The 12,547-nt window shown below is 50.9% G+C and overlaps 1 protein-coding gene across 1 annotated transcript in view; it reads left to right on the top strand.

Annotated features, from left to right (window-relative positions):
• The window catches only part of LOC8085777, a 40,331-nt gene extending 28,502 nt beyond the window's left edge, over positions 1 to 11,829 (top strand). The window contains exons 19-21 of the mRNA XM_002447533.2: positions 10,518 to 10,677; positions 10,786 to 10,952; positions 11,115 to 11,829. Of these exons, the coding sequence (XP_002447578.1) occupies positions 10,518 to 10,677; positions 10,786 to 10,952; positions 11,115 to 11,417 (630 nt within the window). The 3' untranslated portion in view covers positions 11,418 to 11,829. The remainder of the gene's footprint in view (positions 1 to 10,517; positions 10,678 to 10,785; positions 10,953 to 11,114) is intronic.

The following is a 12,547-nucleotide window of genomic DNA, read 5'->3' as shown; positions in this document are numbered from 1 at the left end:
ACTGCAACAGCTTAACACGCTGAACACTTGAGTTGAACATTTGGGAAGCTTACGGAAGAGGATTGGGTTGCTTGGCCAGTTGCCATATATTAGGGGTTGCTTCAGGACTATGGATTTAACTGTGCTTCAGTGTTTTCTTCTTTGGATAATTCGATCAAACCCTATATTACCTCAATGTAAGTGCATAACTATGCATATCTGATATATTTTACATCTTGATTGAAATTGGAAAATTTAGGTTCATGCCACTGCTTCAACTGGTATTTACCTCTGCCTTTTGAATTATTATAGGCCCATGCCTCTAGCCCCAAAACCTTTTAGGGTCATGCCACATAAGAGCAAATGCTATCTAATTCATTTGACCATTCCAAATGACCCTTCCTTTTCTTGCTGGCCCATTGCTTTTCTTCTTTCTCTGGCAAGAGTAGCGCACAACACAATACTACCCAAAATTTAGCTCCATGCAGCCAGACTTGGTTCCATGTGGCCATCACATAGTAGTGCCCAGAGCATTACCTATGCTGTGTGTGTGTGGGGGGGGGGGGGGTAAGACAGCTCTCAGGCGTTGCATCAGTCAGTTGCTGGTGATGATTGCGTGGAGGCAGCAACGACAGCGGCTGGTGGCAAGCTGCTGATGACCGAGGAGTGGATGGCGTGAATGCGGGAAAAGCGGACCATGGCTCCTCCAGCCGTGGCGGCGACGACAAGCGTCGCGGCAAGGCCTCGTAGAAGGACGGCGAGCCTCTTGATATGGACACCTATCAGTGTTGCGGGAAGACGGGCTATTGGGCCAAGGATTGCAGAATACGAAGGAGAAGAAGGCGCAGGCTCACCTCGCGCAGGTGGATGATGATGAGCCTACTCTCCTGATGGCGACGTTCTGTGCACTTCACAACGTCGTGACGTCGAGCCAGAGCCAGAGGCAAAGGAGGTGGCGGCAGCTGCGGAGCAGAGGAAGGCATCACAGGCCATCTACCTTGACGAGTCGTGCGTGCACCCAAGGCCACCGAGTGGGCAGCGGCATGGAGTAGAGGTGGTACGTGGACTCAGGATCCAACAACCAAATGGCCAGCTTCCCTGAGCTTGACGGCAGCATGACGGGCTCGGTCAAGTTTGATGACGGCTCGAAGGTGGTGATTTGAGGCCGTGGTGTTGTGATCTTGCGAACTTCTGAGGCTCTGATGCTACAACAGGGAGCACCACGCATTGACGGATGTCTATTGCATCCCTTAGCTGCACTCGAGCATTGTTAGCATCAGCGAACTGGACGACGTGGCTATGAACTGCTCGTTAAGAGCAGCGTGGTGAGGATTTTCCACCAGGAGCAACGACTTTTCACCAAGGTACGACATCTCACCAAGGTACAATGCTCGTGTAACAGGTTGTATACTGGGGAACCGTGGCTGTGGCACGTGCAGTTAGGGCACTTGAGCTTTGACGTGCTCAGGCGGTTGGAGAAGATGGTGCGAGGGCTGCTCCACATCGAGCACGTTGGCGAGCTATGTGACAGCTGTCTAGTAGGAAAATAGAGCACGTCTTTTTTGCAAACGGCCAAGTTTCGTGCGGGGAATGTGCTCGAGCTCGTCCATGGCGACCTCTGTGGGCCTATCGTGTCGGCCGCGCATCGCGGGCGACGCTACTTCTTGCTACTTGTGGATGAGTGCAGCCGCTATATGTGGTTGTAGGTCATGACGAGCAAGGATGAGGCAGTGGTGGCTAACAGGCGTTTCTAGGCTCAGGCTAAGGTAGAGTTTGGGATGAAGCTCCGCGTGCTGAGGATGGATCATGGTGGCGAGTTCACATCGGTGGAATTCACCGCCTAATGCTGCGCTGTACTCACTGCAACAAAATTGCGTGGTGGAGCGGTGGAGCTAGACGATGGTGGGCATGGCTTGAAGCATGATGAAGGCGAAGGGCATGCTGGTAGAAGTCTAGGAAGAGGCTATGTGAAGGGCATGCTTGTAGAATTCTAGGGAGAGGTGGTGAGCATAGCGGTGTTCATCCTCAATCGTGTGCCCTCGAAGAGCTTGAAGGGCATAACGTCGTTCGAGGCTTGGTTCTGGAGGAAGTCGGGCGTGTCCGTAGGACGTTCGGGTGCATTGGCCATGTCAGGAAGACCAAGTTGAACGTCACCAAGATGGAAGATAGGAGCACGCAGATTGTGCTCCTGGGCTATGAGGGGGACAACAAGGCCTATCAGATGTTTGATCGGCGTGGAGGAAGGTGGATTCGCGGGATATGGTGTTCGACGAAATGGTGGCCTCGGCCTTGACAGGATGTTTGTCATCGAGCACATGGTCATTTGCGGAGCAGAGGAGCCAGCTACGGACGTGCCTAGTCTAGTAGCCATGGCGGCACAAGGTGAGCTGCCAAGTCTAGCCTGGTGGGCGCACTAGAATCTGTGCATAGACCACCACTGTCCCCTGTTGTAGCAGGGCAGGGGACATCGCCAGCGACACTAGTTGAGTTTGCTTCTCCGTGCAACATTGACGAGTATGTGGACGCTTTCCACAATGGCGAGAAGGTGTGCTTCTGCACCATGGGCAACCTCGTCGGTGACTGGGACTAGTGAGGACACAAGTGGTATCGGAGCCGTACAGCTGCGTCGCCGGACTAACCGCCGATGATGGCATCTGGCTGACAGTAGTGCTGCTGGGGCTGCCCAGCCACGAGAGGAGGTCGTTGTGCGCACCGTGCGGGAGGTCAGCGGCACAAGTTGGCCAATGCTGACTCGCACCAACTATGGCGAGTGGACGGTGACCATGAAGGTCGAGCTCAGAGCCCAACGGCTCTGGAATGCTATTGACAAGGGCACCGACAATGAAGAAGACGACATGTCAGCGATGGAGGCTGTCCTCGCTGCTGTGCCGACGGAGTATAGGGAATCGTTGGGGGCGAAGAAGACTGCTAAGGAGGCGTGGGAGGCCATTGCTACGATGCGCGTCGGCTCTAATCGCGCAATGAAGGCGACAGCCCAGCTGCTGAAGCATGAGTACGCCAACCTCAAGCTCAAGGATGGAGAGTCGGTGGAGGAGTTCTCCCTTTGCCTGTCGTCGCTCATCAGCAAACTAGGGAGCTATGACGTCACCATCAACGAAGAAGAGGCAGTCTCAAAGTACCTCCACTCCGTGCCACCGAAGTACATCCAAATTGCTCTCTCCACAGAGACAATGTTGGACCTGTCCACCCTCACTATTGAGGATGTGACCGGCCGTCTGCGGGCGGTGGATGAGCGCATGGAGCAGGCCACAATAACAACGGACAGGGGCAAGCTGCTGCTGATAGAGGAGTGGGCTGCCCAGATGAAGGAGAAGAAGTACGGGGAAGCCTCCTCCAGCCGCGGTGGCGATGGCAAGCGCCGTGGCAAGGCTTCTTCGGAGAAGAAGAAGATCGACCCAACGTCTGCAGGCTCCGCGGGAAGATAGGCCATTGGGCAAAGGAGTGCCTAAATCGCAGGAGAAGAAGGCCGAAGCTCATTTGGCGCAGGCTGATAATGATGATGAGGCCACTCATGATGGCGATGTTCTGTGCACTGCACGACGTTGAGGCCAAGGAGAAGGGAGAGGTGATGGCGGTATAGGAGCACGGGAGGGCTTTGAAGGGCGATAACCTCGACGAGCCACGTGCCCAAGTCCACCTCGGATGTGTGGGCAGCGAGCAGGAGCAGCAGTGGTACCTGGACTCCGACGCCAGCAACCACATGATGGGTTCCAAGGTGGCCTTCTCCGAGCTCGACGAGAATGTTACCTACACGGTGAAGTTTTGTGATGGCTCAAGGGTGGCGATCCGAGGGCGCGGCACCATCATCTTCAGGTGCCAGAACGGTGAGCACCGCGTACTGACGGATGTGTATTACATCCCGCTGCGTTCAAGCATCATCAGCATTGGCTAGCTAGATGAGCGCAACAACGAGGTGCTGATCAATGACGGCGTCCTCAAGATCAAGGACCGGGAGCAGCGACCTCTTGCCAAGGTGAAGAGGTCAAGCTGTACCTTCTCGGCTTGAAGGTGGAGCAGCCCATGTGCCTCGCTGCACAGCGGATGGAGGAGCCATGGCTGTGGCACGTCTGCTATGGCCATCTCAGCTTCAACGCCCTCGGTAAGCTGGAGAAGATGGTCCGTGGGCTGCCTCACATTGAGCACACATGCGAGCTGTGTGACAGCTGCCTGGCCGGGAAGCAAAGGAGGTTGCCGTTCTCGAAGGTGGCGAAGTATCGCGCGGCTGAGGCCTTGGGCTGGTCCACGGTGACCTCTGTGGGCCAATCACGCCAGCGACACATGGAGGTCGCAAGTATTTCATCTTGCTGGTAGATGACTGCAACCGGTTCATGTGGCTGCAGCTTATGACCAGCAAGAGTGAAGCGCTGGAGGCGATCAAGAAGTTCAAGGCGCATGCAGAGGCAGGGAGCGGCAAGAAGTTGCGCGTGCTGCAGACTGATCGTGGAGGCGAATTTATTTATGTGGAGTTAGCTGCATACTATGCGGAGGAAGGTGCGGTGCACCCCCACACTGCGCCGTACACACCACAACAGAATGGCGTGGTTGAGATGCGCAACTAGACTGTAGTTGGCATGGCGAGGTCGATGATGAAGGCCAAGAAGATCCTGACGGAGTTCTAGGGCGAGGCGGTGACCATGGCGGTGTTCATCCTCAACCGCGCGCCCACCAAGGCCTTGAAGGTCAAGACGACGTTCGAGGCTTGGCATGGACGTAGGCCTAATGTCTCCTTCCTCAGGACATTTGGTTGCATTAGCCATGTCAAGAACACAAAGCCCTGCCTCGGCAAGCTGGAAGACAGAAGCACGCCTATGGTGCTGTTGGGCTACGAGGAGGGCAGCAAGGCCTATCGGCTCTATGATCCCAAGACAGGCAAGGTGGTGATCTCTACGGTTGTGGTGTTCGATGAGATGGCTGCTTGGGATTGGGTGCAGCATGGCACCGGGGAAGCTGGTGGTGTCAGCAGCACCTTCACCATCGAGCACATGGTGATGCAAGGAGGAGATGGCGCTGGAGCGCAGGCTGCTACTGCTGCTGTTGGAGAGCAGGCTGCTGCTGCAGAAGACTGCTGCTGGAGAGCAGTCTCCACAGCAGCAGTGCATTTACCTCCACCATAGTCCCTCGCGACAGCAGGACAGGGGATACCACCACTGGAATTCGCTTCTCGACGCACCGACATCGACGAGTACGTGGATGCTTTCCACGATGGCGAGGAGGTCCGGTTCAGACGCGCGGACAACATTATCGGCGAAGGGCGAGCTCCTGGGTTGGCTAGTCGGCTTCTAGATGACCCAGAGCTACTCGTTAGCGCAGAGGAGCTGCCAACGTTCACAGTGGCTAAACGGGATGCCAATTGGCGTCGGGCAATGTTGGAGGAGCTGAGGGCGATCGAGGACAATGTGACATGGGAGCTGGTGGATCCACCGGCGGGCTGCAGGCCGATTGGGCTAAAGTGGGTCTACAAGGTGAAGCGGGATGAGCGCGGTGCCATTGTCAAGTACAAGGCCCGACTTGTTGCCCGCGGTTTTGTGCAGCATGAGGGCATCGACTTCGAGGAAGTCTTTGCTCTGGTGGCGCGAATGGAGTCCGTTCACTTGCTATTGGCTATGGCAGCAGCGAAGGATTGGCGTGTCCACCACCTCGACGTCAAGTCTGCATTCCTCAACGGCGAGCTTGCGGAGACGGTCTTCGTTAAGCAAGCTCCAGGCTTCACTGTCAAGGGTGCTGACCACAAGGTGCTCAAGCTGCACAAGGCGCTCTACAGGCTGCGGCAGGCCCGTCGGGTATGGAACGCCAAGCTCGATGCTACCTTATGTGAGCTTGGGTTCACTCGCTGTGTCACAGAGCACGTGCTCTACACGCAGCGATGGGGAAGGAGGAGCTCGTCGTCGGCGTGTATGTGGACGATTAGATCGTCACTGGAGCACGTGCAGAGGACATTGATCGCTTCAAGCGTGAGATGGCAGCTTGCTTCAAGATAAGCGATCTTGGCATGCTCTCCTACTACCTCGGCATTGAGGTGAGCCAGGGAAGGAGCACATCTCCCTAGGCCAGCGTGCCTATGCGGAGAAGCTGCTGGAGCGTGGCGGCATGGCAGATTGCAAGCTTAAGCTGAGCAAGCACAGCACTGCTGCGAAGGTGGACGCGACGTGCTACCGAAGCATCGTCGGTGGGCTGCACTACCTCACTCATACCCGACCGAACATTGCATTCGTGGTTGGGTACGTCAGTCGTTTCATTGAGGACCCGCGAGAAGATCATTGGATGGTGGTCAAGAGGCTGCTGCGCTACGTCAACAGGTCGCTTGATCAAGTGATCATCTTCCCCAAGCGTGGCGGCAAAGGTGGGCTAAGGCTCACAATCTTCAGCGAGGCACCCTCCAAGGCCGAAAAAGGTGAGCCGGAGCTCACTGTTTTCAGCGATGCTGGGCAAGCTGACTGGTGACTGGTGAGGAAGCTCACCCGCCAGCCCTAATGGTGGACAATCAGCCCGCCATCGCCCTTGCAAAGAATCCAGTCCTCCACGACCGCAGCAAGCACATCGACACTCGTTTTCACTTCATCCGTGATTGTGTCGATGGAGGACAGGTTGTTCTGGAGTTTGTCAAAACCGGACGACAGCTCGCAGATATCCTCACCAAGCCACTCGGCCGTCTTCGGTTCATGGAGCTGAGGACCAAGATTGGAATGGTGGAAATCAAGCAAGAGCAGCAAGATTAGGGGAAGAATTGTTGAATAATTTGCTGCTGGACTTGCAAAGAAGTCTGCAACTGCAGACCAATCTTCAGTCAAGGCTGCAGCTTGGTGACTAGAAATGTGAAACTGAAGACCAGCTTTGAAAGGTTGAACAGCAGTCGAGCTGTAGTGGGAACACTTGACTAGGACTAGTGAGGACACAGATTTTTGGTAGGCCATTGTGTCCTTAGCTAATAAGTATATTGCAGGCTTATCCTGCAGCTAGGATAGTAGACTTTGACTGCAGTATAGCAGCCCACTTTTTCTGGTTCAGTTCATACACAAACTGAACCTACCCTTTGTGTATATAAGTGCAACCCTAGTAGTGTAATTTTCAGTTCAGTTGCCACAAACCAAAGAGCAGAGCTCTGGCCAGCGCTAGTGCTTGTGCTATGTGTGTCTGTGTGCTTGTGCTCAACCCCTTTCTTCTACCTCTAGCCATAGTGAGCGAGTGTGGGTGTGCTGGTAAGCTAATTGCTTACCTGTGCAGGGATCCCAGGGACCATCAAAATCCTGGGAGAACACACATGTGGTGAGCAGATGTTGAATGTCTTCTTCCTCCTGGTCGCATAGTTGACACTTGGGCGGACGCGGAAGGCCTCACCACGCAAGTCTGTCCATGTCCAGCACCGTGTCCAGACGGCGAGCCAAAGAAAAAACTTTGCATTTTGATGGAGCCCAGGATTTCCATAGCCGACGCCAATGCTCAAAAGGGATTGCTCCATTGAAGAAAGCACGATAAGCAAATTTGGAGAAACTACCCGAGCCATCCAGTCTCCATATATGCACATCTTCATCCTCGGAAGATGTATATCCCGTGACATATCCCACAATTGAAAATACTTGAAAAGCCCTATTAGTGATAGTCCTCCTTGGATATCCGGAGGCCTGGATTGGTCATGCAAGGCCTGTGCTACTGTGCGTTGCTTATGGGTTTTTGTAGAAGGCACCATTTTTGGGTTTTCATCAATGGTACAAATGCTTAAAAAAGATGTGATATTATCATTCAACCATGGTTGTTTTTTTATAATAATGGGGCTTGTTGCCACATATCAAAGGAAATATATGTTATTACTGCATTGTCACTTCAATGTGTCTCTTGCTAAATTAGTTTAAATCTTAAACCATCAACATTTACTCCAGTCCAGCTGATCTATTTTGATGCGATTATATTCCATCTTTAAAACATGGATAGTTGTTTGTACAAAGAAAGATGCTCTGCTTGAGGTGTTTTGCAGCTAATGCGCTTACAATAGTTGGCTGACATTTTTACTATTGATCATCAAGGGTTGTGGCCATCAGTTTCATACTCAAAATACCACAAAAAAGATGCATTGTAGAAATTAAGACAGTTGTATCTAAATTTAATCTTAACTTGCAACTGTGACTTGGTAAAAATGGGGATCTGGTTTAAAATTTCTATAGTTCTCATTTCCAGAGTGACAAATTTACAAATCAATGTGTTTCATTGTTTACCTTGATTTTTTTGTCAAATGTTTGGTAGGGCAGATAGCAGGACTGTTAGAGTTCTGATTTTCCATAACATGGGCTAACCCTAGAGGGTTAGGAATATAATGTCATACACATGGGCCTCATGGGCCTAAACTCATATACTCTAACACTCCCCGCAGTCTGAACTACGGTCGCAGCGGAGTTTACAGACTAGACACGAAAGAAAAGAAGTACAGCACACGAGCCGCCCCCCAGACACAACAAGCCACTGGTGATGCTGAGGCTAGTGCGGAACTCGGTGAAGGTCGAGGACAGGAGACCCTTGGTGAAGATGTCGGCGAACTGGGAGGTGGTCGGGACGTGGAGGACCCGAACATCGCCGACGGCGACCCGGTCTTGGACGAAGTGTAGATCGATCTCCACATGCTTGGTCCTCTGGTGCTGAACCGGGTTGGTGGAGAGGTACACCGCACTGACGTTGTCGCAGTAGACCAGTGCGCTCCGGGAGACAGGGCTGTGGAGCTCGGCGAGGAGTTGCCGGAGCCAGGAAGCCTTAGCCACGTCGTTGGCGACAGTGCAGTACTCCGCCTCGGCACTGGAGCGGGAGACGACCGGCTGGCGCTTGGACGACCAAGACACCAGGTTGCCGCCTAAGAAGACGGCGTAGCCGGAGGTGGAGCGGCGGGTGTCCGGACACCCAGCCCAGTCGGCGCCAATGTAGAAGACGAGCTCGGTGGAGGACGACCGTCGGTGAAGGAGGAGACCGAAGTCGACGATGCCGCGGAGGTAGCGAAGGATCCGCTTGAGAGCGGTGAGGTGTGGCTCCCGGGGGTCATGCATATGGAGACAGATCAGTTGAACTGCATAGGTGATATCCGGCCGGGTGAAGGTGAGGTACTGAAGTGCCCCGACAAGACTCTGATATGCAGTGGGATCTGTCACAGGTGTACACTCAGCCTCCGAGAGCTTGCTCTGTGTGTTAACTGGAGTGGAGCAGGGCTTGCAGTCAGTCATCCCAGCTCTCTCCAGGATATCAAGAGTGTACTGCCGCTGGTGAAGGAGTAATCCAGCAGGGTGAGGCTCAACAGTGACCCTGAGGAAGTGATGAAGTGCACCCAGATCCTTCATAGCAAACTCCTGCTCTCTTGCTGAAGAGAGGCGATGATCCGCCGAAGGAGTGACTCACTGGAGGCTGTGAGGATAATGTCATCAACATAGAGCAGCAGATATGCAGTCTTAGTCCCATGGTGATAGATGAACAGAGAGGTATCTGACTTGGCCTCCACAAACCCCAAAGTCAGTACAAAGGCAGCAAACCGATGGTTCCACGCCCGGCTGCTGATACCATGTTAGAGTTCTGATTTTCCATAACATGGGCTAACCCTAGAGGGTTAGGAATATAGTGTCATACACATGGGCCTAGCCACATGGGCCTCATGGGCCTAGCCACATGGGCCTAAACTCATATACTCTAACAAGGACCATTGGTTTTACTATGTGGCACAGCAGCACAGCTTCACTGACACGTAGACATTAGAATTTGGCAGGTTGATGTGTTGAGTGTGCACAGTTAGCAGGCACTAGCACACAGGTTGATCCTGGTAGCTCTAGAACACGGCAGTTTCATGTGAACACATGGCTTGGAAGCAGCTGTGTTTGGAAAACAAAAGTATGTGGCAGCAGTGGTGCCTACGCTGATGTCCCATGGGCCTCCCTAGCTTGGTTGTAGCAGAGAAAACAGGGATGGCATAGTGGTGCCTACACAACAGCGGTAGCTGGTTGCTGGTGCAATGATATTGGTGGCCGCAGATGGTTGTGTACATATTGTTCAGTTCATGTACATAGGAGTTGGGAGGTTGAGGAAAGGAAGGGAATGGCAGGAGTGCACTGGAATATACACATTCTACCGCAGTAGAGTATTTTGAAATCAATTGTCACTTCGTTTGCATTCTTTAATGTTATTTCCGATGGTGGATCACCAGTTAAAATTTCCAGTTACCATTCATTTGTTTGGTGAACTGGTGAGATCAATAAGTTGTGCTAGAATTTTTTTTTCCTCCTAAGTCCTAATAGATCAACTGGAGTTTACTACCTTAGCAGAGCTGCTGCTACAGCACCTCGATTAGACAAATATTCTGTATTTCCTCTACCTTGCATGCTTGCGTAAGAAACATTAATGATAGCTTTTGAGGTTAGCGTATAATGTCATGATTGAATTTTTTGAACTGCATATTCTGTTTTTGATTTTCCGTCATTACGTTGATTGGATTCTCTGCTTAATTTGTAGACGAAGCTAGGAGTTATGCAAGTTCGCTGAATTATTGTGATTTTCAGGGTTTTGTGCTGCAGCATCAAGTTATACTCTTCTGCCTTGGAGAAACTTTCACAGAGCAACCTCCTATTTACCCTCCAGTTGATTTGCCTGTAAGTACTAGGGCAAATGCTGCAGATTTTGGTGGTTCAGTGCCTAAACCTGGGCTTGAGGTCAATTTAGGTCTGTGTTTACCTATAAATCTTTATGTTAGCATTATGAGAAATGCAAAGCTATCTTAGTTCCTCTAGATTTGTTAAAGCATAATTGTCTGGCATATTATTCTTGCAGTCGGCGCTGTTCCTTGTCGAATAGCCTTTGAGAGGGGCAAAGAACGCCACTTCTGCTTTTTGGCCATATCTCACGGAGCTTCTGGTTGGATTCTTCTTCTAGAACAATTACCTCTAAAGCAAGAACGAGGAATTGTCCGTGTCATGGCTCCTTTGGCAGGATCTGATGTATGTGTCATGATGCCATGGAAAATCTGTTTCATTGTTCTTTTTGCTTTGTTGTCGTCATTATATGAAGTCCACCATATTCTATGATTGTGGTGCACCAAAACAAACTTAATTTTCACAGGCATATCTCATTGGGATATCCTTGGTTTTGCTTTCTTTCAGCCAAGAATAGATATGAAGCATGAGAAGTGGCTACATCTACGCATTCGACCTTCTTCAGTGCCTTTTTTGGACACTGAAAAACATAAAGCGAAGACAAAGAAGTATCTTGTTGATGGGAGATGGACCCTTGCTTTTAGTGACGAGCAGTCCTGTAAGGTTGCAGAGAGTATGGTCATCGAAGAGATGAAACTCCAACGAGATGCTGTTAGAGAACAATTGAAGCCATTGGTTGAATTTGATATGCCTGAGGATGGATTGCAGCATCCCCAGCCTTCACATGAAACCCCTTCTGATGATGGATAATGACTAAGTTTTCATCTAGTGCAGTGTTGTGCTTCTCAATTACGGAGACATGGCAACAGATCGCCACAAAAGTGCAGCATTGAACATCTCAACCATGGCTGCAGGAAAACCCACCATGGTAAGCCATCGAAAATTCTGTTTGGAAGATTAGAGGTGTCTCCTTGTTAACACACAACTGTAGAGTTCCGGGCCATCTTCAGTTGAACTAGCTGGATAGGATTCTTTGTACAATAGTTTGTTTCTCTCCTTGTAACCTTATATATACAATCAAAACCCATTCTTTGATAAGTTTCAGGGCATAGTTGTGTTGTGTACACTAAATGTTTAAAGAAATTTGCAGTTAGTAATACCTGTTGTCAAAACAAGCCCTGCCTGTGGTAATAAAATGTCAGATTGATAATTTTTTTTCTTTGCAATATGAACTTTCATGGACTGTTGGTTCCTCTGTCTTTTGTTTCTTTAATTAACTATTGCCAGTAACACCAAGGGCTTTCGGTTATATATATCAGACATCAAGGTTCAAGTAATTCCCTTGTACAGTTTGTCGGCTGTTCTTATTTTTTGAATTTTATACTGTTGATGTGGAACACCTAGTTGGGGTTATTTGATGTGTGGGACATGTTGCATGCTGGTGTAATGGCGCTATAAGTTGACTTATCAGAGAATTGATGTCCAGAGTTCTGCATCCGTGTAAGGTGATGAGTTTTCTGTAAAATTTCCTGCAAAGGTAGGGAACCAGATAACTTGCGATCAAGCTATGATGGCCTTTGGTTTCCTGCCCGGTAACGTGAACAGAAATGGAAACAGATGACCGGGGGGGGGGGGGGGGGGGGGGAATTTTTAGGCCCCCCGAATCCCCCAATTTTTTTTTTTTTTAATTTCCCCAAAAAAACGGGGGCCCCCAAAAATTTTTTTTTTGTTTGGCCGGGGAAAACCCTATTTTTTTAAACCCCCGCCCCGGAAAAACCACCCCCTTATAAAAACGAAAAAAAATGGGGGCCTGGCCCCAAATAACCCGGGGGCCGGACCCCCTTTCTAAAAGTGGCGAAAAATTTTTTATGGGGGAACCCCCCAAAGCATAAACCCTCAAAAAAAGGGGGGGCTCCCACTTCCCCCCCAAAAAAAAAAGG

Source organism: Sorghum bicolor, chromosome 6 (genome assembly GCF_000003195.3).
Source record: "Sorghum bicolor cultivar BTx623 chromosome 6, Sorghum_bicolor_NCBIv3, whole genome shotgun sequence".
In the NCBI taxonomy this organism is placed as follows: Eukaryota; Viridiplantae; Streptophyta; class Magnoliopsida; order Poales; family Poaceae; genus Sorghum; species Sorghum bicolor.
This window is presented reverse-complemented; position numbering and strand designations above follow the sequence as displayed.